This window comes from Lepus europaeus, chromosome 16, assembly GCF_033115175.1.
Source record: "Lepus europaeus isolate LE1 chromosome 16, mLepTim1.pri, whole genome shotgun sequence".
Classification (NCBI taxonomy): Eukaryota; Metazoa; Chordata; class Mammalia; order Lagomorpha; family Leporidae; genus Lepus; species Lepus europaeus.
Window position 1 is genome coordinate 78,819,923 of NC_084842.1, and position 26,029 is coordinate 78,845,951.

General features: G+C 46.5%; 1 protein-coding gene across 2 annotated transcripts in view; it reads left to right on the plus strand.

The window, feature by feature from the left end:
* FAM184B (family with sequence similarity 184 member B) overlaps window positions 1-24,929 on the plus strand; it is a 117,319-nt gene extending 92,390 nt beyond the window's left edge. Inside the window, exons 8-17 of one of the 2 annotated variants that reach the window (XM_062213652.1) lie at window positions 394-500; window positions 3,250-3,379; window positions 10,082-10,235; window positions 13,534-13,697; window positions 15,798-15,970; window positions 16,798-16,944; window positions 18,746-18,860; window positions 20,795-20,899; window positions 22,392-22,591; window positions 23,845-24,929. In XM_062213652.1, coding sequence (XP_062069636.1) covers window positions 394-500; window positions 3,250-3,379; window positions 10,082-10,235; window positions 13,534-13,697; window positions 15,798-15,970; window positions 16,798-16,944; window positions 18,746-18,860; window positions 20,795-20,899; window positions 22,392-22,591; window positions 23,845-23,938 — 1,389 coding nt within the window. In that variant the 3' untranslated portion in view covers window positions 23,939-24,929. Of the gene's footprint in view, window positions 1-393; window positions 501-3,249; window positions 3,380-10,081; window positions 10,236-13,533; window positions 13,698-15,797; window positions 15,971-16,797; window positions 16,945-18,745; window positions 18,861-20,794; window positions 21,083-22,391; window positions 22,592-23,844 lie in introns of those variants that run through there. The other variant, XR_009868236.1, reaches the window with a different exon arrangement.
* The last annotated feature ends 1,100 nt before the right edge of the window (window positions 24,930-26,029 follow it).

Genomic DNA, 26,029 nt, shown 5'->3' on the forward strand with positions numbered 1-26,029 from the left:
CTCGTTAACTAGCTGTTTCCGTATTCTCTTTCCATGCCCCACTTCTCAATACTTTTGGTCATTCAGCAGGTTCCTTGTAATGAGATAAGCAGATTACAGCCTATGTCATCAACATAGTAGTAATAATTACAATTGCTCACACTTCCCAATCCCTGGCTATGGGCCAGCAATGTTCTGTGATGCTCACTATAGCCAGTCCCTGAAGTAGACTTACAAGGACCACTCACTCCCTGTAGCTTGTAAGGGGACTATATTGTAAAATGGTTAAGAGTTCAGGCCCAGTGTCAGATGGCCTGATAGCATATCCCATTCCACAACACCATGATTGTGGGACCGTGCACACGTGACTTCCTCTCTCCATTTAATCTCATCTTGCAATTGTTTTTGCCTTAGGATCTGTGCTTAAAGCTGAATGAGGCTTCCCAGACGCTGCCCAGAGGAGAAGAGTATCAGGATCAATTGGCCGCCGAAGAAGGAAGCAGCAGCGACGATGATGAAAGGTACAGGAAGACATACCAACTCCCCAGTGTTCCAGTGAATGAGGGCTCAGATATGGAAGGATTCATGCACTCATTGTGCCCTCAAGTACATACTCAGTACAGGTGCAATTTTTGAAAAATTGTTTGAAAAGTTGTTTGAATCCATGGAGGCAGAACATATTTATATGGAAAGCCAACTACATATGACCACATTAGCACAAAGGACAAGGGTGAGCTTAATGGAATTATAAGTTGTAAGTGACTTACATCTTAGGTGAAGAGATTCAATATTAACTCTAAGCAGATTGTGGTACTTAAGGATGCAAATTGGAAAAACTAAAAATAAAATGAAGGGACTAAGATGGCATACCAAAAACTATTTAAGTCAGGTTGGAATATTGAAAAGGACAGAAGATCAATTTGAATATACAATATGTACATGGAGATCCTAATTACAAAACATGATAAATTGGTATTCATCAAAATTGAAAGCTCTACTAATCTTCTTTTTAAAAACACTAAAAAATGAGTAAGCAAACCACAGGTAGAAAGTATGCAATCCGTATCTATAATATATTTTTTTAAAACTCTTGTAAATCAATAATAAAACAAACCTAATTTAAAGATGGACAAAATACTTGGACAGGTCCCTTATAAAGATGTGAATGGCCCATAAGCACATGAATATGTGATTATCACTAATAGTCATCAGGGAAATGTGACATTGAGATCCTAGTTCTCACCCACTGAAATGACTAACATTTAAAAAGGCTGACAGTACAAAATGTTCTCAACAGTGTACAGCAACTAAATTTTCACACAGTGCTGGCAGGAGTGCTACAACCACTTTGGAAAACAGCTGATAGTTTCTTTAAAAATTTAGCACAAACCTACTAAAATTTCCACTCCTAGATATTTAAGCAAAAGAAATGAAGATGTATATCCACATTAAAAAAAACAACAACAACACTGATCCAAGACTATTTCTTAATGGTCCTGAAGTATAAATAACCCAAATGTCTACCAGCAGGAGAAAGGATGAACGAGGTATGAGTTACTCATGTCTTTGTCCATTTTCTGTTGCCATAACAGGACACCTCAGACTAGAGGATAGAAGCGTATTTAGCTCAGCGTTCTGGTGGGTGGGAAGGCCAAGAGCAAAGCGCCAGCATCTGGTGAGGCCTTCTTGCTGTATCCTAACACAATGAATGGTATCGAGTGGTGAGACAGAGCCAGCCTGCTGGAGGGAGAGAACTTGCTTTCAAGTAAAGCCACACGCTTGAGGGCCTCATGTCCCATTTACCATCAACATATGACTTTGGGGATTAATTTTCCAATGCCTGAATTTGGGAGACACATTCAAATCATAGCAAATACATATCCCATGATGCTTAAGATCTGGTAAAAGTAACCTGTGGTGATGGAAATCAAAGCATTGGCTGCCTGTGGGTAGATGACTGGAAGAAGGTTCATCTGGAATTTTGGGGTAATGAAAATGTACATTTTGATTGAGATGTTGGTTTCATGGTTGTATATACCTGTATTTGTCAAAACTCACTGAGCTGTGCATGTAAGATTGTTGAATTTCACTATATGTAAATTTTGTCAGTAAAAGATTTAAAATATAATAACCAAATCCCTCTCCTGGGAGGAAGTCCAGCTTCTTCCCAAGGCTTTCTACAAGGCTTGCCTGTTCCACCCAGCCAGTAAGAGTGTTACCATCACTCTGCTTTCTGATGACTATTCTTCCTCAGCTTTCTGGCCTTCTCCTAACTCTCAGATTTTTTCATATCCAAAGCTCAGACCCAAATATCCCCCATTTCTTACTCTTTTATGATGGCTGTGTTTAGTACATCTTCAAACAGCCAGAAGAGAACCTAAGAGGATTAGAATGCCAGGAAAGAAAACTTCTCTTTCTAAAATGCTTAGTTAGCTCTTTATATAATTCTTACTGTGTGCCAGACACTGTTTTCAGCACTTTAAAGATATTAACTCTCCATGTTAGCCCCTCAGCCTGAGCCCATGCTGCTGGGAATTCCCACCTCTGCCAAGCGCAATGCCCCCTCCTATGGCCTGTCCAGAGCCCTAACCCCATAACTTCTGGTCCTCTGACCTAATGTTCTTGCAAGGGGAAGCAAAACGTCACCGTGTCCTTTTACATTGTTGAGATTGACCTTCACATTTCAATCTAAACCAATTACATTTGAACAGCTCAGCTGGTTCAAAAGTTCAAATTGGGGAAGAGACACTGGTCAGCATGTTACCTAGAATGTAGAAATGGCTGCAGCTTTAATGCAGCTCTCTCTTGTTCGTGCTACATATGTAGAGGCTTCTTTCTAATCCTCTTCCTTATCCTTGTGACAGCCAGTAAAAAAATTATGAGCTTGCTTTTATGTGTAAAGTACTGTGCAAAAAGAAAGCATTATCATTTCATTTGTTTTTGTAAGCAGGAAGAGTTACAAAATTAGATCATAGAAACCTCTTTTATAGAGCTCCTAAGGACCCCAAAAGTAACTCTTAAGTTTTCCATCATTATGATCATCCATCATCGTTTATTAAGCATCTACTAACTAAAACAGCTATCGGCTGGGCTGCTGAATCCCGTGCAGTAACACTTACCATGTATATGTCCAGTTGCTTTTCAAAAACTGAATAAGATGTTTCTCCAACACCTGCTACTGGAGCTCCCTCCTCTGAGCCAGGTACCAGGTCACTAGTTTTGTTGTCAGTCCTAGGATCTTTTGTGATTGTGGCCTCTGTGTCTTCAAAGGATTGCAGTGCCCCTCAAGGAGGGAAGGGATCTGCAAGCTCCAGTGGGCACTTTGCTGAAGGAGAAGGCACCTGAAATCCAGCATCTGCAGGGGGACTGGCAGAGCCAGAAGGCCAGACTGCAAACCCAGGTAGGACAGCCCTGGTGGGGCTGTGCCCTCACACTGAGGGACACCCTGCCTCCTCCCTCTTACCAACAACCTTGAGAATGCATGCAGGGCCTGATTCATTTCCTAGCTGGGAAGGGCATTATGGCTATAGGATAGTATGGGATTCTTGGTTTTATTCATTCATTCAAAACCAACTATGCTCATGGGCAATGCTCATGAAGCATTGATGATGCATCAATGAAAAAAGACAAATCTCCTTATGTTTCATATGTCAGGAATATATATATTTTTAGATACAAAGGTGAGCATAGTCCATATATTTTGATTTTAGCAGAGTAGGTGTGAACAGACAATAAATACTAGATATAAAAATAAATAAATCACTGGCACCGCGGCTCAATAGGCTAATCCTCCGCCTGTGGTGCTGGCACACTGGGTTCTAGTCCCGGTTGGGGCGCTGGATTCTGTCCCGGTTGCCCCTCTTCCAGTCCAGCTCTCTGCTGTGGCCCAGGAAGGCAGTGGAGGATGGCCCAAGTGCTTGGGCCCTGCACCCGCATGAGAGACCAGGAGGAAGCACCTGGCTCCTGGCTTCGGATCAGCGCGGTGCACTGGCTGCAGTGCGCCTGCCGCAGCAGCCATTGGAGGGTGAACCAATGGTAAAAGGAAGACCTTTCTCCCTGTCTCTCTCTCACTGTCCACTCTGCCTGTCAAAAACAAAAGAGAGAGAGAGAGAAATAATAAATCACATAGAAGGTGATAAGAGCTTCAGGAAAAAGAAAAATAGAGCAGGGTAGAAGGAATGGGAGGCCATCTGGTAATGGGGAGGACAGGTGTAGCACCAACTAATTGGAGTTGTCAGGGAAAACCTCAGGAATGGAGATTGAGCAAACACCTGAGTGAGGTGAGAGAGGCTCTCCATTGAAGGACATTCTAGACTCTTTTTTTTAAAAAAAGATTTTATTTATTTACTTGAAAGGTAGAGTTACAGGAAGAGAGAGAGACAGAGAGAAAGATCTTCCATCTGCTGGTTCATTCCCCAAATGGCCACAACGATTGGAGCTGGGCCAATTCAAAGCCAGGAGCCAGGAGCTTCTTCCAGATCTCCCATGTGGGTGCAGGAGCTCATGGACTTGGGCCATCTTCTACTGCTTTCCCAGGCCATAGCAGAGAGCTGGCTCAGATGAAGAGCAGCCGGAATATGGACTGGCACACATATGGGATGCTGGCGCTGCAGGAGGAGACTTAGTCCACTAAGCCACAGCGCCGGCCTCCTCTAGACTCTTATTTCTCTTGGAAAGTCTGTAAACCAAGCCATGGCCCCTCTTTCCTGGCATTCATGGCAGGGGCTGCAGCATACCCTAGAGGAACTGGACACCCCCATTCTATTAGTCACCCTTCATTACATTCATAAAGTGCCTCGGAGGAGCTTCTTTCTGCTTACAGTTTTGGAAGTCCACAGTCCAAGACTGGGTGGCCCTGTTAGTTTGGCTTTGGATGATGGAATATGAGGGGAGGGAGAATCACATGGAAGCCAGGAAGCCCAGAGACAGGGCACACATCCTCCATGTCCCTGTGTCTCTGCCCTAGAAACCCCACCCAATCCATTCACTTCCCATAGATCCCACCTTCAGATGCAGCAATTGGACCAAGGATCTACCCTAATCCATCAACCATTAACATAAGGCTTTGGGGTTTAAATGTCTACATAAGTCAGGAGAACCATTTCTGTTCAGACTATAACATCCAGGTTCTTAAAGTGAAGTGATATTCAGAAAGCTTTAAAATAAACAAGCAAACAAACTGGGAAGGGACCTGTAGACTGAGGGCAACCCCTGGGCAGGTCTTGCAGGTGCAGCAGGCTGCGGAACAGTGCACTGGCAGCTACCAGGAGGATGTGCTAGAGCTCAAGCCACTCTCCGACCATGAGAGGGAGGCCCTGCAGTGCGAGCTCTGAGAGCAGAGCCAGGCCCTGAAAGCCCAGCTCGAGGCTGCCTACCAGCGAGCCCTACACACACTGGAGAAGGCCAAAGAGCAGGAATTGAAGGTACAGGACAATTATGAAGGAGACTGTTTACTGGGCACCTGCCAGGAGAGTCCCTGCAATGGACTGTCCGGTGCATTTGGCCCCTTACTTCCAAGGCCTGTAATGAGTATACAAGGTTATTACCCTGTTCCCTTTTACCATGTGAAGAAAGAGGCTCAGTAATTCACTCAGTGTCATCCAGCCAGTAAATGGCACGTTTGGCTTCTTGTACTGCTTTTCCCTGTCTGCATGTGACCTTGCTAACATAAGCACAGCTAGCTTTCATGGCTTAGTGATGTCATGCATGATGTGTGCTGGGGAGTCAGGCTCAGCCTGACAGCTAGACAGGAGGAGGGCAGCCCAAGGTTGAGAAAGGCCAGTGGAGCAGCAAAGACCTTCCCAAGGGTTTGGAAAAAGGACAATGGAGTCAGGCCCACCATGATGTGTGGTCCAAGTATGATTCAGCTAGTGCCTTCTACTTTCTGGCTTGGCTTAAAAACTACCTTCTCTGGAGGGATGCCCTCCCCACTCTCTTAGGAGGTTTTTTGAAGAGATGACCCAAAAAATAGGGGAACAAAGCAAAGAATAGAGACTATAAGGCGGCAAGGACCCAAGAGATCCATTACAGGAGCAAGACAGAAGGCTTTAGGAGGCTAGCTATGCTGTGAATATAACCCAGTCAGGACGGTTGCAGGGCCCGAGGGCTCTGGTAGAGACTTCTCCAAGGGGAAAGAGAATTTATGCTCTAATGAATTTGGCCATGTGGAAAAACTGTTTTGGAATTATTTTAGAAAGAGTGAGAAGATGTAGGAAGATTTAGTCAAATAGCCAAAGAGAGCCAAGCAAAAAAAAAAAAAAAAAAAAACTGCAGCAACTATTCATGAAAGGAAAATGAAAAAGTTGCACAAGGTAGAATTTTAATCAGAAAAATTTACTTAGCAGTGAATATTTCCATATAATAATGAAAATGTGAAGTATATTTCAGTATAATTAAGAAGTGACATAACTATGAGAAATGAAGGACTAGCATATGTAAGATCTGAAATCCTTATCTACCATAATGGGAGGTTAAGTCAGATCTCAAAAATAATCAAGATAGCATTGAGTTATCATCTGTTTAAAAATATTTATTTATTTGACAGTTAGAGACTAATTGAGAGCCAGAGACAGAGAGAGATCTTCTATTTACTGGTTCACTCGACAAATGCCCACAACAGCTGGGCTGGATCAGGCAAAGGTCAAGAGCCCAGAACTCCATACAGGTGTCCCACCTGTGTGGCAGCGACCCAACTACTTGAACACTCACCTACTGCCTCTCGCTATGTGCATTAGCAGGAAGCTGGACTGGAAACTGTGCTAAGACCTGAACTCATGAGTCCTGATATGGGCAGCAGGCATCCCAAGCAGCAGCTTAACCACTGCATGAAATGTGCCCCAGATCTGCTCCTGTTAGTAAATACCAGAAGAAACAACTAAAAGAGCCGACAATGTTTACCTCCAGAGAGTAGCTTGCAGAGACAGGGGGAAAGTGGGGTGGGAGGCTGCTGCCTTTTATCTAAGACCATCTGGCTCTTTGTACTACGTGCATGCATTGTCCTGATCAAAATATAAAATGAGGTTTTTTTTTTAAAAGAAATGAGATTATTCATGTGGGCTGCCTGGCACTACTAGAAGTATCCCTTACTTCTTTTATTCTTGTAAGTCTTTTTCAAATATGGCCAGCAATCTAGCAACACTGGCCTTTTTGTTTGCCTGGGCTTTACCCCTCCAGGGCACAGACCTCAACCCCTGGCAGCCCAGAAGCTTGGCTCACCTGTGAGGGAGCAGCTCCCAGGCCTCTGCAATGTGAACCAAGGAGTGCCTGAGACCTGATCAGGGGAGAAGAGGGTACTTCCCATTAGGGCCTAACCCCCAATGCCTGGAAACCCAGGAACTGGATTCAGGGATCTTCACCGTGGACTCTGGTCTGCATGGGAATGGCTCCAAAATGAGACCGAAGAAGTCAAGTCCAACTCTAATTGGACGTAGGGGACAGACATGCTGATTTCTAATCTAGGACCGTGCATTAACAGTGGGCTGCCTGGGTTCCAGTTCTGGGTCTGGACCTTACAAAGCAGCGGAGTTCATTCAGGTCATTTAGCTCCTTAGCGCCTCCCTCTCATTTATAAAATGACAGATAGTAGGAGGTGTCTTACGGGAGACTGAGAAGATCAAAAGAGGTACTACGAGGTGGGTGTTTGGCCTAGCAGTGAAGCTGCTGCTTGGGATGCCCACATCCCATCAGGGTGCCTAGGTTCACTTCCACTCTGGCTGCTGCCTCCAATTAGTATGCAGACTGGAAGGCAGCAAGATCTGGATTGAATTTCCAGCTCCTGGCTTCAGCCTCCCTGTCCTTGCAAGAATTTGGGGGAATAAAATGGCAACCAGGAAATATCTCTCCTTCTTTCTCTCTTTTTTTCTCTCTCTCTCTCTCTCTCTCACTCTCTTAGATGTATTTATTTGAGAGGCAGAGTTACAGACAGAGAGAGGGATAGAGATAGAAGTCTTCTATCCACCAGTTCAGTCCCCAAATGGCTGCAACAGCAGAGCTGAGCCAATCCAAAGCCAGGAGCCAAGAGCTTCCTCTGGGTCTCCTATATGGGCACAGGAGTCCAAGCACCTGGGCCATCTTCTACTGCTTTCCCATGCCACCAGCAGAGAGCTGGATCAGAAGAGGGGCAGCCAAGACACAAACTGATACCTATATGGGATGCCAGTGCTGCAGGCGGAGGCTTAGCCCACTATACCACAGGGCCAGCCCCTCTCTCTCTTTAATGAATAAATTTTTAAAAGCTTAAAAAGCCACCCTCATGCTGAGCTCAAGAGATCCCAGGTGATTAACACTTTCTCTGTCCTTCTGGGGCTCAGCTCTAGAGGGGGATAACCCCCCTGCATCTTTTCTGTGACTGTGTGAACAAACCTATTTCATCCTAACACCCTTAGTCTCATCTGAAAATTGTAGCTGTATTCCAGCTAGAACTCTCTTGATTGAAAAGAAAGAAAGAAAGAGAGAGAGAGAGAGAGAGAGAGAGAGAGAGAGAGAGAGAGGGAGGGAGGGAGGGAGGGAGGGAGGAAGGAAGGAAGGAAGGAAGGAAGGAAGGAAGGAAGGAAGGAAGGAAGGAAAGAGAGAGAGAGAAGGGATGGAGGGAGGGAGGAAGGAAGGAAGGAAGGAAAGAAGGAAAGAAAGAAAGAGAGAAAACAAAACCAGAAATGGTATTAGTTTCCTATTGCTGCTATAAGAAATAAGCACAAGGGGCCAGCACTGTGGCACAGTGGGTTAACGCCCTGGCCTGAAGTGCTGGAATCCCATATGGGTGTCGGTTCGAGACCTGGCTGTTCCACTTCCTGTACAGCTTTCTGCTATGGCCCGGGAAAGCAGTGAAAGATGGCCCAAGTGCTTGGGCCCCTGCACCCACGTGGGAGACCTGGAAGATGCTCCTGGCTCCTGGCTTCGGATTGGCGCAGCTCCAGCCGTTGAGGCCATTTGGGGAGTGAACCATCGGATGGAAGCCCTCTCTCTCTTTCTCTCTGCCTCTCCTCTCTCTCTGTAACTCTGACTTTCAAATAAAATAAATTTTAAAAAAGAAACACAAACTGGGAGGTTTAAAACAATGCAGATTAGTCATATGGCAGTTCCAAGGGTTGGAAACTCTAAACGTAAGGTATTGGTAGAACCGTGTAAATGCTAAAGGCTCTAGGGAGTAATCTGCTTTCTCCAGCGACTGGAAGCTTCCCGAATTCTTTGACTCCTAGCCCCTTCCTCCATCATCAAAGCCAACAGTAGAGCATCTTCAACTCAGTCTTTCTCTCCTCAGTCACCCCATATCTGCCCCCAACTTCTGCTTCCACGTTCAAGCCTTCTGTCTAACCCTCCGGTATCCCCCTTATAAGGACCCTTGTGGTGACGCTGGGCCCATCCAGATAATTCAGGGCAATCTCCCATCCCAAGATCCTTGACTTCATCATATCTGCAATGTCCCTTTTACTGTGTAAGTTAACATGTTCAATTTCTGGGGATCTAGATGTGGACATATCCAGGTGTGAACTTGAGCCAGTGTAGACAGGCAGTTTATAGAGCTGATTATCAAACCTGTTTGACCCATAATGGAGTGGATGAATGAAAGAATGAACCTAAAGGAGCCCCAAGGCTGAGATATAGGCAGCTCTCAGGACTGCTCTAGACCCAGAGCTGAAAAGCCACAAGGACCAGCCCTTTACTCCCCCAGCCCCGGCATTTCCGCTGTCCTTTGCACACCAGCCCTGGGCCTTTATCAGACAACTGCTTCCGCCCCGCTTGTTCTGGGCAGGTAGAAGAGGTTCAGGTCAGTGATCCTGAGTGTGTTAAATCTGGAGCCACAGAAATGTCTCTCTTTTTCCCTCTGACCATCTACCACCAGACTGCCCAACATGGAATGGATGTTCACTCTGGTCCAATCAGCTGTGGGTGAGGGTGGTTTCACATGGTAAAAAAAAAAGGGGGGGGGGGGAAGGTTGCTGTGGCCAGGCCATTGCTGGATTATTCTCTGTAGCCTGATGAGCCAGCCTTCCATGAGGGAGTGGTGAGTGCCCAGAGTGCCCTAGCTTGGATGAGCTTGGCGAGGGGATGGGTCTCTACCTCTGTGCTCACTTTCATGGACGCTTCCTCCTGTTTGTACCCTCAGGCCACAGAGGAGCACCTGAAGAAGGAATCCAGCCACAGCCTGCAGATCCAACAGCAAGCACACCGGCTGGAGCTCCAGCCCTTGGAGGAGAAGGCGAGTCAAGAGCTGCAGGAGGAGCGTGAGAGGATGCAGGCACAGCACACCCAGGTGCCAGGTACACAACCCAGCTGCCCACGGGGGAGAGCCTGGCCACACATAGACATCAGCAGCAGCTGAGGGACAGGGTGGACGCTGGAAGCACCAGGCCAGGGTGATCATGATCCTGGCTCTGCTGCCGACCGGCTGTGGGACCTGGGAACAGTCACTGTGAGCCTCATTTTCCTTTTCCATGAAACAGTGATGCTGTCATGAGATATTGGAAACAAAGTATCTAGCATATACTTGGACCCGGTAGAAAATCCCAGAAATCTGAGCCTTTATAGGAGTGTCGTGGGGTCACCTCAACCTCCCATTTCTTTTTAGAGGATTCCTGCAAACTGGGAAACTCGGGCCTCCCTGCTTCTGTCTCTCTGTGTCCTCTGCCTGTCTGCACATTATCCCAATAGAAAATAGCCCCTTTTCAATTTCTTCATTAAAAGCAACTCCTAAGACATTCTAGAAGTTAATGGAGACAGTGAAGATGTTTGGAGCCAAACTCCCTGGGTTTGAAGCCGGGTTCCAATACCCACCAGCTCTGTGACCTTGGGCAAGTTACTTAACTGCTCTGTGCCTCAGTCTCCTGCCTATAAAATGGGGTTAATAACCACCTTCACCACATAGGGCGGGGATGAGGTTACATGAACAAATGCATGCAAAGGGCTTACAAAGACCACCTGGCACGTGGTAAATGCTGTGTGAGGTTTGCATCCATTGCTACTGAACATTGTACCAACGGAGACCTCTCTCTGCTTGGGAGATCATCCCTCTCCTTCATTTTCTCCTCTACCCCATCTTCTCACTCCTAACAGCAAGACAAATGCCTCTCCTTATTTCATACTCAGCATTAAAGACCACATTGGCCTCATTGAATAGTTCTTCCAAACTCAGGCAGGGCTGTCCTTAGGAAAAGTCTGGGAAGAGTGTTTCCTTTACCTCTGCAAGTGAGTAAGCTCTGCCTGGCTGTGTGGCCAAACTCCCATTAGACTGTGTGTGTCTGGAGAAGGTGATATGAGGAGCAGGAAGGAGGCAGAGTCCCACAGCCCCAGTCAGCAGTCCCCCCGGAATAGGGTTGGCCCACATGGGTAAAGCTGAAGTTAGTAGCACTGGAAGAAGACACATCACACAAGACAGAGCCAGATTGTGCTCATGGCTCAGGTCCAAGGCCTCCTGGTGCAGGTTAGGCTGGTGATTCCACCCCTGACAGCAGCATTTGGCCCACATGTCCCTGGCTCTTCTGATGCCACTGCAGCCCAGTTCTTTCCAGGAGGAAGACTCAGAGGTGCCTGGAAAGACCCTGGGGACAGGCTGGGATTCTCAGTGTCAGTCCCAGGAAGAAGGGGTTTTGTGGACCTGTAACAAGGACAACAAATCCCATGCTTTCTGAGTGTCATGGGAAGGGTAGGGCGCTTCCACAACAACAGGCTAATGTTAGCTATGCCTGTTCCCAAGTCTCCCTATTCCCATGTCTGTGTGTGGCACAGAAGAACTGTGGTATAGATCAGTGTATGAGGAGCAGGGAGGGAGGGTGTTCACTAGGGTGCCTGGTTCCCTAGGTTTGGGACCCAGACACACTAAATGGGTGCATGGATGTTCAGATGGATGGTGGGTTGTGGGAAAGTAGGTGGGTAGGTGGATGGATGGATGGATGGATGGTGGGTAGGTGGATGGATGGATGGATGGATGGGTGGTGGGTAGGTGGATGGATGGATGGATGGATGGGTGGTGGGTAGGTGGATGGATGGATGGATGGATGGTGGGTAGGTGGATGGATGGATGGATGGGTGGGTGGTGGGTAGGTGGATGGATGGATGGATGGGTGGGTGGTGGGTAGGTGGATGGATGGATGGATGGGTGGGTGGTGGGTAGGTGGATGGATGGATGGATGGTAGGAAAGGTAGCAGAGAAGGGGAGGGTAATGAATATATACCCTGTAGTGCATGCTTTGCTAAAGGATTTTGTTGCACATATTTTTGGATTAATAGATTTTTTAAAATTGAATTGTGTTTTGATTTTTTTTAAAGACAAGTTACAGAAATCACTTTACTAAACTTCTACTGGGGAGGCAAGATGGCCAAATAAATTTTTCTTCTTAGTATCATCAGAATATATTGATTTTATGTGTATTTAATATGATGTACCTTTGACAAAAGTTTTGTAAGCTTACAGGAAATCTTTTATAACTGATCAACTTTTATAATATCATTAATTTTTACCCTAATGATCATTTATTTCTTTCATAAATATAAGTTGAGAACTTTCTCTGCACTATAGCCTGTACTGAATGCTAATCTTGTGGCTTACAGAATAATCAGAACAATGTTTCAAAAGTTACCGCAATAACAAAATTAGTCTAAAAGGCCATAACAGAAAAGTTAAGTATTGAATTTACCAGCCTTTGGAAATTCGTTCCCTTTTTAAAAATTAAGAGCTCACTAAGTATCATCACTATATCAAAAAATATTCATGTTAAAATAGTTGTTCTTTGCTTCTCAATCCTGCAGGAAAGAATTACACAGTCAGAAATCAGCCAGTCGCCATGCTCAGAGCAGAGGCTCCAGTTTCTGCCTTACTCTCCCCTGAGTGAAGGACAACTTATACCAGAGTCTAGATGAGAAATCAAAGTTTCTTCAGCAGGCAAACCCAGAGACTATCAGTCAGTTTGCCCGAGCTGGCTGTTTCCCCAGCCTGACTTTGGTTATAGGGTCTACACTTTTCTTACGTGGATGGATGGATGGATGGATGGTGGGAGGGTGGGCAGATGGATGGTTGGATGGATAGATGGATGGGTGAGCCCATGCATTGTTTGGTTTAAGCAATACAGATACTTGGGTGTTTATCAATGGAAAGGAGACACTGAGATTGTTTTGTCATAAATTTCAAAATCACATGCTTGAGACCCTCACCCCCTGGGTCACTTGCTAATTCCCTCAGTTTCCACACTTGGTGCTCTGGGCAAGTGTTGCCTCCGGCTGTCTCACCCTCACCTGCCACCCAGCAGGGGCCAAGAGGCTTAGAGTGCAGACAAACCCCTGCAAGTTCTGAATCCTGACTTCACCATTTCATAGTTGTGTGACACAGCAGATAGGAAGGTTGTGGGCTTTAGTGGGAACAGATTTCCAAGGGTTCAGCACTTGTAGTGCTTGATACATGGGGCTTTTGTTACCGTGATCCTGGGACAAGTTTGGGGAACTTAACCGAAAGCTTTCAGCAGCTTCCCGTTTGGTCTCACCCCAGAGACTGTTGAGACTGTTGACCCTGCCGGCCAGATTGAAGCCTTGACCATGGGCCTAAACTCACACCATTTCCTTCTCCAGAGTCCCTCGGGCAAGAGCTGTTGGGGCAGCGGGCAGCTTGCTCCAAGCACCAGCAGGACTTAGAGGCGCTGCAGATCGAGCTGAAGACTATGGGCACCTCGGGCAGACGGCAGGCTGTGATCCAGTGTCTGGGCAACAGTGAGGACCACACCATCAGCACAGAGGTCGGTACCCCTACCCAGGTCATACCCCTTGCCCTTTGGAGCAGCACCAGGGTGGCAAGGAGAAGCCCCTCAAAGCACAGGCACATTGAATGCTCACTCCTTCCCCTTCTGAGCTGGGCAAGACTCTGCCCCTCCGCAGGCCCAGGGCATCCAGGGCCAACCTGCAGGCGCCTGTCTGAAAAGCAAGCAACAGGTGTTAAGTGCAGCACGTTATTTATAATTCAGAGAGAGCAGCCTAGGGCGTGGTCTGGGCCACTCCTCTGACCTGGCAGAGGAGTTCCTTGGGACAGCTCACCAGACTGACTTCCTGTCTAGACCTCGATGCTCCCATGAGTGGATGAGGCATGTTACCAGGCTCAGCAGCGACTCTTTCCACTTTCTGTCTGTCCCTTCCCTGCAAGTCTGTAATTCCTAGTGTAGCTGAGGAGCACGTCCAGCTTCAGGTGTCAGACCAAAGCCATGCACGACTTTACAGAGAGCCTTCATGGCTCCCACTGCAGTAAGTTCCGAATGGCCCAGGCTGCCACTGAATGGCCTCTGCCACTGGCTGGACTCTGTATCTCCAACCACATCCCTGCAGCTGGCAAACTGGGCAGTCACCCCAGCCTCTGTCCTCCTGCTTGAACCACTTCCCCCCTCTCTCCCTCCCTGCCATGCAGCTTGTCTCTCCTGTCACCCCCCCAACACACACACACACCACGCCCCCTGCACCTGCTGAGCTCCATGACACAGCCTGGCTCACACAGGGTTCTACTTCCTGTTAGGCACCTGTCATTCAGGGCTTCTCTAGTTACCTGAACTGGTTTTGGAGTCTTTGGAGAACAAGCCACATCTGTTCCGTGCCCACCACCACCCCTAACACTCAGCCCAAAGCACATAGCAGGGTCTGCACCAGTGGGTATGGACATGGTGATGGGTTGGTCTCCCAGCCCTGCTGAAGGTCACAGGGACACAGGATCACACAAGTCAGATTTTGCTGGCACTGAGCACAGGACAATGTCTGTGTTTAATGAGAAATATTAGCAAATGATGAATCACAGGGTGTTTAGCCCAAGGAGTTAGGCCCAGCAGAGGGAAGACTGGATGTGTCGCATTATTGTTCTTCATCAGCGGGAGCCTCTCTGCCTATGGAAGAGGCTAGGAGAAACGTGGTATGGAGATAGCTCATAACCAGGGCACAGCACCGATCAGTGCTCCTTCAGAGAGTTCCAGAATAGAAACCTGGGAGCACTGAGTACCCTCGTGCCAGTCCCTTACCTTCATGTCACAGGGGGGAAGCCTTGAACCTTCTAGAAGGAATGGTGTGGCCTCAGAGAATAACACACAACAGAGGCAGGGTATCAACAATGAGGAACAGCCCAGGCAGCAGGAATGAAACAGGATGGGGCGGGGACGACAGGGACGACACTGTCAAACCCAAGGGCAGGGAGCAGGCCCTGTGCAGAACTGTCCAGTCCTCTAGTGAAGCCAGCTAAAAACTAAATGCACAAGCCTCGAGGCATCTTTGACTGAATTTGGAAGTCTTAACCTTCAGCAATCACGAATTCAATCCGACCTCATTTAATGTTGCACATAAATCTTTGCATTTCTGTCGGAACCATTGACATTCTCTCATCATTTCACTTAGCAAGCTTCCATGCAGCACCTACTGAATACCAGCCTACTGAATACTAAATGTGCTAGGTGCTAGGGACTGGAAAGACGAGGATATGGCTCCTTCCCCTGCACAGCTCCCAGACTAGCGGAGGGAACCAGTGTGTAGACATAGTCTTGCACTTCATTCAGTGGTGCTCTGCACCCTGGGGGTATGGGCTGGGCAGGCAAGCCTGCAGAGGGACTGGCAGAGGCAGGAGCAAGCATGCACCATGCAGAGCGCACTGCTTGTCTGGATGCTTGCCAGTGTCCCCAGGCTCCCTGTGGGCTGGCCATGGCCCACCCAACTCAGGAAATCATTGAGACTGCACTCACCCATTCACCCGAAGCCCTATCTGGGCTCCCAGCGGAGTGGGGCCCGTGAAGATCTCCGCCTCCGCCGCCGCACATCCCTGGTTCTTTGCGCCTCCTGAAAACACCCCTCGTGGCTGCCTTCTTCCTTCTCAGGAGGCGGGCATCTCGGGCCTCGCCGGCTGCCCGCCCGACGCCGGCGAGCAGGGGCAGAGCGCCAGGTGTGGGCTGCGGGAGGAGAACGCGCAGCTTCTGGATGTGGTGCGGCTGTTGCGAGCCGAGGTGGAGCAGCACCAGCAGGAGGCGCTGCAGCTTCGCGACCAGCGCAGGTCAGGCTGGGGCCCGTGTTTCCCACCTCCCCTCTGCCAGGCGGTGAGCCACTGAGATCTAAAGTGGGGTCGCCTCTCGGGCTCCTGTGGCTGTGAAGTAATTCAGAGACGTCTCAGCTGGCTGAGGCCCTGGGGCCTCGCTCTCTGGGTTAACAAAACGCGCATGAACTTTTGGAGGGCAGCAGACCCCTGAGGTTCACCTGTGAGCCTCTTAGTGCCCTGCCTGTAGCTTAAGGAAAATAGTAACCAAGGACTGACCAAGTTCATTGTGGCATGGACTGCTGTGAACGTGCATCAGCACACCTCCTCCCTGCGGTAACCAGACACGGGCGTACCACTGCCACCTGCACTTATCAGAGGAAGAGCAGGGAGCAGTTTGCCTGGGGTCACTCTGCTGTGACAAGGCAGCCATGGACGCAGGTGGCCTGGCCCAAAAGGCTGCTCTCCTAGCCGTCCTAGCTTGCCTTTCCACTGGGGCTGGGCTCTCCCAGGTCTCAAGAGTCCAGTCCTTCTAGGCCTCCAAAGCTGCCCCCCAGGGCAGGGGGCCTTTCCTGGGCCTCCCTCCTGGGCCAGCCCCAGCCCTTCCTTCCCGTGAAAGCTTTCTCTGTCACAGAGGCTGGCCTGGGTCCCACATGCAGGCTCTATCCTGGACCCCATAGCTCAAGAGCCCAGCTCTCCTTCCCATGGGTGTCTCACCTCAAGTTCATCACCCTTCCTCACCCAGCATTTCCCGAGCCGGGCTATCTATTTGAGGGACCCCTATGGCCAAGGGCCCAAAGGGCTCAGTCCCTGGAGCCTGGGTGAGCCTGTGTTTCTGTCCTCGGCAGGCTGCTAGAGGAGGAGCAGCAAGCCCAACGGGCCAGGGAGGTGGAGACGCTCCGCCAGGAGCATCGGAAGGAGATGCAGGCCATGGTGGCGGAGTTCAGTGGTGCCCAGGCCCGGTTGCAGGCCCGGCTGGCTGTCCTGGAAGCAGAGTAAGTACAGCCTTGGGCCCCAGGTTGGAGGGGGTGGGGAGAAGAAAGGACTGGCAGATGTACTACTCCTCATCCCAGTGTCCCTGGCTTCCTCGGTTTTCAAACTGCAGGTCCTGAGTTCTGGGGAGCCCCTGAATCCTGGGCCAACCGGGATGGTTGGCCACCCCTCATTTTATGAGGTTGTGGTCCCCGTGAAAATGAAGAGCCTCGTGGGCATGGCGTAGCACCACCCTGGAAAGAAACCATGCTCTGGGCTGCTTTTCTGTGAGCATTTGCCCTGCTGTACAAGTGTCATTTCATGGACCCTTCATACCAGTCCTTCACGGTGGAAACTGGTATTCCCGCTGGCAGATAAAGTATGCGCATGTGCATTCAGTTATTCATTCAACAAATATTTGTTAAGGGCCTGTTGTGTGCCCTGCACTGATTTGGGCTCTGGAGTTACAGCAAGGAACAAAATACAGACCAAGGTCTCATGGTGATCACAAATTCTAGGTGAGAATTCATAAAAACAATAGACAGGAAAATATTTATCTTCATGGCAGGTGGGGAAGGTAGCAGAGGGGAGACAGGATCCAGGCTATGGAGAGGCAACAAAGGCCTCTCCAAGGAGGTCATGTTTAAGTTTGGGGGCTGGTGTTATAGGACCACGAGTTAAGCTACCACTTGCAAAATCACTGGGATCCCAAATCGAAGTGCTGATTTGGGTCCCAGCTGCTCTTCTCTGATCCAGCTTCTTGCTAATGTGCCTGGGAGAGCAGGGAGTGAACAGGCCCAAGTACTTGGACTCTTGCCACCCAGGTGGGAGACCATGGTTCAGTTCCTGGCTCTTGGCTTTGGCCTGGCTATTGGGGCCATTTGAGGAATGAATCAGCATATGAAAAGATGGAATCTATCTCTCTCAGCCTCTCACTCTGTGACTGTCACTCTACCTTTCAAATAAATAAATCTTAAAAAAAATCTGGGGATCAGCATGGAGGTGACTGCAGCATCACAGATTCAGAGGAAGCTACTCACCCAAGATTATGCTGCACTAAATTAATTTCAGTGTCACTCTTTGACCCTTAGCCTGTGCTTTGGTCTTAAAAATCTCCAGTACAAAACAAATCATCCAAAACCTGTAGTGAAAGGTTTTGCCAGCTACCATCCAATACCCACATGGACCAGGAGTCCATTACTTCATTAAAATCCTCCCAGCCACTCAGGTTCACATTCATTTAAAAGAGGAAACTGAGGTGTCCAGGTGAAATGCTGTACCCAAAGCTACATAGTTAGAAAAATGCAGAGCCACAATTAGAGGCCAGGTTATCCCACCTTTCTCTCTTAACAACTACAGTCAAGAGGTCATGTGCAACCCCACTATCCTTTGGAGAAAGGTGTCTAGTCACCTGCATCCCCCCAGGCTCTGCCCAAGAATGGGCTCATGCCGTGTTCTGTGTCTGCCAGTAGATGGCACCAGGGCCACCTGGGTATTAGTGCACTGGCTGGCTGCTGATGGGATCTGGGGGGTGTCTTCCTGCCCAGGGCTCTACTCCCAGCAGCATGTCTAGCTCTTGCAGGCCGGCTATGTGAGCATTTAGATATACACACGGGATGCAGCCTCGGGAAATGGACAAGTCAGACTGGGAGTCAGGGTCCTGGGCTCTGCTGACAACTCACTGGGTGGCCCTGGGCAGTCCTGCTTTCTGGGTACAGGCTGGTGAGACTTAGCATACAGTGGTGTCCTCATCATGTCCACCTACTCTCCCAGCTCCTTGTCAGGTAACTGCTACAGGGGGACTAACTGCATGTTGGCTTGCAGACTGAAAGATTCTGGAGAGAAGTCAGGGAAGGGAGCAAGACCCGAGGACCTCCAGCTCATTGGCCGCCTGCAGACCCGCTTGAAGGAGAGAGAGGAGACCATCAAGCAGCTCACGGTGAGGCCACCTGGGCAGCAGCAGTCTCAGCCCCCAACCTGACCTGGACATTGCAGGATTCCTGTGGGATGCGCACTCCCTCTGTACCTACCATTTTTAAGATTTTGCCACAAAAGAATCCTTTGTCTTTTCCTAGCATTAAAATAATTAATACATTCAAATTAAATGTATTTAAATTAGCATTTAAATTAATGTATTTAAATTAGCATTTAAATTAATACAGGAAATAAATATATATTTATGTATATTTATTTATAAATGCATTTATTTATAAATAAATAAATCATTCCACTCCCAAGTCCAACAGCATTTGCCTGATGTTGATATTGGCTCAGCTTTTTAAAGCTACAGAATTTGAGAAAACCTGGAATGTCTTGCCTTATGCTTAAATCTTAAAGGACTCAATCAACTTTTGAAAATTATTGTTGTTGCTTTTCCTTTTGTAAAAATGACCACCTGTTTTCTATTTAGTGGATCTGCTCCCCAGACTCCTGGAAGAGAACCTATCCCTGCTTTCGTCTGATTTTGTAACCAAGAGCCGCCAAGGCCTGGTACTCCTGTCCTAGGAATGACTGTTTCTCTACCTGCTCCTGCCTGCCCTCTTCCTTTCCCTATCTCTGTAAACTCTGATCCCCAGCTGAATGATATTAGATACTAGATAATTAGGTGATATTAATAAAGAGTCATTGTGCATTTGCTATGTGTGGCAAAGGTATTGTGGTTATTTAAAAAAAAAACTTTCTCTCTTAAAATTACTTATTGGTATTTTTACAGAAAAAGATTAAACAGTGACAGGGATCTGCTTTAAAAGTAAGATATCAGGGGTGGGTACTATGGTACAGCAGGTTAAGCTGCTGCTTGGGATGCCTAATTCCCATATTGGAGTGCCTAGTTCAAGTCCTGGCTACTCTGCTTCTGATCCAGCTTCCTGCTAATGCAACCTGGGAGGCAGCAGATGATGACTCAAGTGCTTATGCCCCTGCTAACCCATGTGAGAGATCCTAATAGAATTCTAGGCTCTTGCCTATTTCCTAGCTGTCAGAGGCATTTGGATAGTGAACCAACAGATGGAAGATCTCTGTCTTTCTCTCTCTCTCTCTCTTAAAAGATTTACTTATTTGAAAGGCAGAGTTACAGAGAGAGAGGGAAAGAAAGAGAGGGAGAGAAGGAAAGAGCAAAAGGGTCTTCCATCTACTGGTTCACTCTCCAAATGTCCACAACAACCAGGGCTGGGCCAAGCTGAAGCCAGTAGCTTCCTCCCAGTCTCCCATGTGGGTGCAGGGTTGGGGGGCAAGCACTTGGGCCATTCTCCACTGCTTTCCCAGGCACATTAACAGAGAGCTGAATTGGAAGTAGCGCAGCCGGGACTTGAACCAGCACCCACTACGGGCGGCGGTCTAACCTACTATGCTATAACACTGGCCCCATGTCTCTCTTTTTGATTTTCGATAAATGGAAATACATAAACATGTTAAAAAATAAAAATAACATATCAGGAGGGAAAAACAGTGGATGATGATACACATAAACAAGACTGGCCATATAGTTATGAGATAGATTAATTTGTATGTGTATTAGAAGATATCTCTGAATCAGATGTAAAACAGAAGAAAGGTAGGGAGGAAGGTGAAATTCTTTTACTCTCTGGAGTTTTTCTCTCTTTGCTGTAATTAACTTTCTGCAGTAGGTTTTTATCCTCAGCTAAGGATACTTGGATGTCTCACTTCCCAAGGCATAAGCTTGCCCTTTCTTTTATAAGAAGGGCTGGGGACACAAGGACCCCCATGGATAAAGGTGCTTCCTCACAGGTTCAGTGGCTGCAGCTTGATTCCCACTGATTGCTTCTCCCTCCCCTGGCCTTCCCCTCTCTCTGTTTTCCATTTTGCTTCAAACCAAACCCAGGCTCATGAAGTTTCACTTGTATTGTTTTCCAGGAAGAGAGAAGATTCTACTGTGCAGCATTTCCCAGCACAATGTCTCATCGGAATCGGTCCTTTTCTTTTAATCCTCACCCAGGATACTTGACCCCTTCCATGAAGGTAAACTGATTCTACTGCTTTCAATGCGATACTCAGTTCTGTCACTTTTGTTTCCTTAAAGGTAACTCCAGCTTGTTAATGGACTAGTGTACATTCCGGGGAATATTCACTAGAAAAAAGATCCACAGGAAATAGTTCAAAGAATTGACAAACAGTCTTTATATCTGGCCGGGCAGATTCTATGTGAGTTTCTTAATGGGCTTTTGTAATTTCCAGATTTTCTACAATAAATATGTGTCCATACTAATAACAGCTCTATCTGGTGATGAGAAGGAGAGGGTACAAAGTAGGAATCGTCTACTTCTTAACTTTATTTCTACACCTGCTTTTGGAATTTGTTACAATGAGCATATTCACATCCAAGTCTGTTATCTGCTATCACAAAAATCCTGAGTTCAAAAATATTAACATTTTTTAATCGCTCACAGGGCCTTAAACCTAAAGTGAACTGATGTGATTTCATTTATTAGTTTTATGTCTCCCTCTTAGGGTGACAAAACATAATTTAAAATGTTTGTGAAAAAATGGAATTAAAAGGTAAGTTTATTTTAAAGTAAAAATTCAAAAATGTATCTATAACTTATTCTTTGTATACGTTTTTCATGAGCTTCTTGAAGAAACCCTCACATACATGGATTTCAAAGTTTTTTGTGTCAAAACAAATTTTTCTCTTAATTCTATTTTCTATGAGATTTTTGAAGTTCTCTTATGTAAGTTTCACTCCAGAATTAACGCATTTGAAGACAGGGTGCACCTAGGATCTACAAAGGATGACACATGCCTTCTAAAAAGTCTAAGAAAATTTTGAATTACAAAATATGTCCATCTCCAGAAGTTTGGGATAGGAAATTGTGGTCCTGTATGTTTTTAAAAACATGATTATAACACATGGGCAGAATAGTGGCAATTACCATGTAAGTAAATTACCACACAATGAATGCCCTGTGTGTCCACTCTGCAAGTCAAAAGATAAGACACTGCCAAAACCCAGGAAGTTGTGATTTACCTTTGTCTTAATCCTTACCACCTCCTTCCCTCACTTTAGAGGGTAACTTTACTTTCAGCAATTCCATTCAGTTTTAAGTGCTTTTGAACTTCGTATAAATGGAATCATACATGTTTTCTTGTCAGATTTGCTTAGTGTTGTTTTGTGATTCATTCATGTTATTGCATATAACTATATTTCAGATAGTTTGCTTGCAATGTACTGTGAAATGCAAACATAGTGTATGAATAGACTATATATTCATTGTAGCATTAATAAAATGTTTTTTTCTCCAGCTTCTGTTTATTGCAAATAAAGCGGAACATCTCAGTATAAACAAAAAATAAAAAATAAAAAAACACGATTAGAGGGTAAATGGTACTAAAAATGACATGCAAATATGTAAATAAGATTGTTGTCTCTCCCAGGTAATTTTGCTGGCTGGGCCTCAGGTAGTTTCATAGTATTGTCTTTTTGGGGGCAACACTGACCTTTCCTTCCATACAGAAGAAGAGAATGGAGGAAGTGCCCAGCCGAGTGGTCAGCGTGCCAAACCTCGCCTCCTATGCAAAGAACTTTCTGAGTGGAGATCTGAGTTCCAGAATCAGTGCCCCTCCGATAACTAAGTCACCCAGCTTGGACCCAAGCCCCAGCTGTGGCCGGCCTTACAAGCCCACTCCGCCTCTAGAGGCAAAAACTGCTACAAGGTGAGTGGGGAGCAGTTACCCCCTTTCCCCAGAGAGGAGGGAAACGTGCTTCCTTTCTGTCACCTGCCTAGACACTCAGCATTTAGGCAGATACAAAGATTAACAGAACAAGCCTGCCTTGGAGAAATGACAACCCACCCAAGAGAGGAAACTGTTAAAAGAAGGGAATTATATTTTTTGGAGGATTTTGGAAGAGGTACTATTTCTGGCACCAAATTCCAGAGGGCCTTGTTTCGAACAGATAGAAAAGGGACACTGAATCGCTTGGCTGTAAGCTTCAGTGTGGGCTACAAAGAAAGCAAACAGACTCTCTTCATTTGCTCTTGGGGTCCAGATTTAAATTCCAGTCCTCCTGGTTCTTAACTGTGCAGCTTGGGACAGGCCACTAGACCTTGCTGGGACTCCATATCCTCATCTCTAAAATGCTGATTAATATACACCTGCCTCATCAGGCTAAAGGGATTAATCCACAAGGCTTACTTAACACAAGTTAGTCCCTAAATAAACCTAACCCCTTTGTTTCAAAGCATTGGAAACAGAGGCATGGAACAGCAAGCATACCCATTTTAACTGCCAAAGCCAGCTCCAGACTGTGGCCATGGGTTCATTTCATTATGAAGTGACTCTGTATAAAGCCATTGGCTCACTGTATCATATGAAGCTTCACAAATGCAGATAGTGTTCAACCAGGTGTGTATGCTACAGTTTGAGCAATGTTTTAAAAAGTTTCAGATTTTGATACATTTTGGATTTCCAGATTAGAAATGCTCGATGAATAAAGTTTATACAAATATTCCAAAATCCAAAACACTGAAACCTGAAAAACTTCTGGTCTCAAGCATTTTGGATGATGGATGTTCAATTTGTGCCTTGTTGCCTACTGTTTCTCTCCTTCAAGGCGTATTTCATGGCTTCATTGAGATATTATAACACATAACAGGTGATGTGTCATAAGGTATATGTTATAAAGCTGGGTTAATTAAACATTTCTTTCTTGTACCTTTTAGACCCTCCCTCCCACCCTCATTCTTTGTAACTTGTTCCCAGCTACAAACACTAGCTGTCAGGGTCTCATATCTTCCACTTCCCAGATCAGGCCTTGTTTGAAGGTGATACGGCCGCAGATGTCAGAGAGGTTCTGAATCTTTTGAAGAGTAAAGGAGCAGTTATCTTCCCCTGAAAAGATGGTAGGGTTCATTGAATATTTTCAAAACCATACAAGAAATCTTTTTTGTTTTTTTTGTTTGTTTTAGGACACAAGATGGTGAAACAGCCCAACCCAAAGACGTACAGCAGAAACCAGGCCCTCCGCACCAGGAGTGGTTCACTAAGTACTTCTCTTTCTAAACCAATCTTTGGGATACATCACAAGGACATTAGATTTCTTCTGCAATGTCTGATCGAAGGAATGGAAAAAACAAATAACTTGCTTGTAATATGATTTATATATAATACATTCCATGGTGACTCCAATTCATTAAAAAAAAAAAAAAAAAACGACATTAGATAAAACCAACCAGTGTTATGGAAAAGCAGCAATAGGAAAATGTTATGAATGTCACTAATGACCTACACAGTGTATTTCTAGTGTCCATAACATCATAATCCACTTTGATGGGTATCACTTTGTGATTTCCATGGTCTGCTTTACAAGTGGTTTCATTTTTCCTTAGGATGCCAGTCACTGCCACTGGAAGAGTTGTTTCTAAATTAAATGATGTTAATTCCAAAATGCACATCTAACCTCAGAAGGAACAGGAATAAAACAAAGCTCAAAATAAACTGGAAAGCTATTTAGAAAACAACAAACCTACTAAAAATGAACTGTGGTACACTTGGAGTGAGCACTCTTGACTTCCTAGGTCTAAGACAGCAGCCAACGATAGAGGGCAGAACACCTACCTCAAAAGGAGCTTTGTAACAATTTAACAAGGCAATATGGTTAAGATACCAACATGGGTTGGAATCTTCTGGGAACAGTCAGGCCTTGTCCCACCAGGCATCTCAATTTCAGTGACTGTAGCACCAACTTGGTCATTTGAAAATTTCTAGACTGTTCTTTGAAGTCAAAGATCCACTGAGCATCTGGTCTTTTGGTCTGGGCCATTTGTGTTGCTTTCCCACTACACAGGCTTAGTGGAGTAGAGCGAAATGGAAATGACTGTTCAAGGTGCTGACCCTGATCTCGGCCCATCTTCCGATGGGCAGTGTGACTTGATAACACCCACTACAACTTGTAGTGGGCAAAATATTTTCTCAGTCCTTTGGTGCTGGCCCAACAAGTGGCCTGTTAACAGATGTTCATTCTATGCTCTTTGCTCTTTGAATAAAACTAACAACTGGAAAACAAAGATGGCTGTGACCAGTGTTGTTTTCCCATAGAAAGGCAAAACAAATGAAGAGTAATTGTGGTTTTTTTAAAAGCACTCATTTTAGCCAGGCAGTTTGGTACTTTATAGGTGGCACAGTGACCATGCTTTGGGCTTTTGTCTGTTGGCTTTTCTGTGTGTGCTTAGATGAAATTAATGAAGAGGCTTGTTTTGTCTATCATGGTCTCACAGCAATGCTGAGGCTGGCGTTTAGACAGTTCATGTACAAGATTAACATGGCTAAATGACGTTAGGTCAGCTTCTGGGTGTCAGGTACAGGTGTCTCCCACTCCCATCCTTTGCAGGGCAAACATGTGTTAAGAGAAAGTTGAGAGGAAGTAGAAGACATGAAGAGACTTTAGACTATGATGCAGGTTTGACAACTGTGAAAGGCAGGCCAAGGAAAATTAGGGGAGGGTCAGATTGTAGGGGACCAAACCCGAGGAACCGCAGCGCTAAGATGGCGCTCATTTCCTGCTTCCGGGTTCTTCTTCCCCGGCAAAGTTTCCCGCGCTACCCCTGAGCTGTCCTATCCTGACACAGCCTTGTAATCATATGATTCGTGACGTGTACTGCGTATATATGCCCCGACCACCGGATGTGCGAGTAGTTCCTGCCCGCCAGAGATCGAGGTCTGATCTCCCGCGCCCTGAGTAATAAAGAGCTCTTCTACGAGACGCCCGGTGTCGGTTTCTTGCTGGACGAGAGCGGCGCCGAGCAGCTGGTGGCCCGTACGGGGAAACGAAAGAGCTTGACTCTCGGCGTGGAAGGTAAGCGAGGTAAGTCTTACCGGCGTGGCCCCGTGAGCGAGGTAGGTCTCACGGGTAAGGGGTGGACGCACCCTATTTTCGAGGAAGTGTTTTCCCTCTTTGTTGAGGAAGTGTTTTCCCTCTTTTATTCATGATGGGCAATGCCCCGAGCCAGTCAAATTTGATTGCCCCGTTAAAGGCGCTACTGCGCAACAAGGGAATTAAAGTCTCTCGATCCACGATTGCTGAATTCCTCGGGAGCATTGACTTCTTTGCTCCGTGGTTCGCTCATACAGGCCAGATCACTCTTAGCTGTTGGG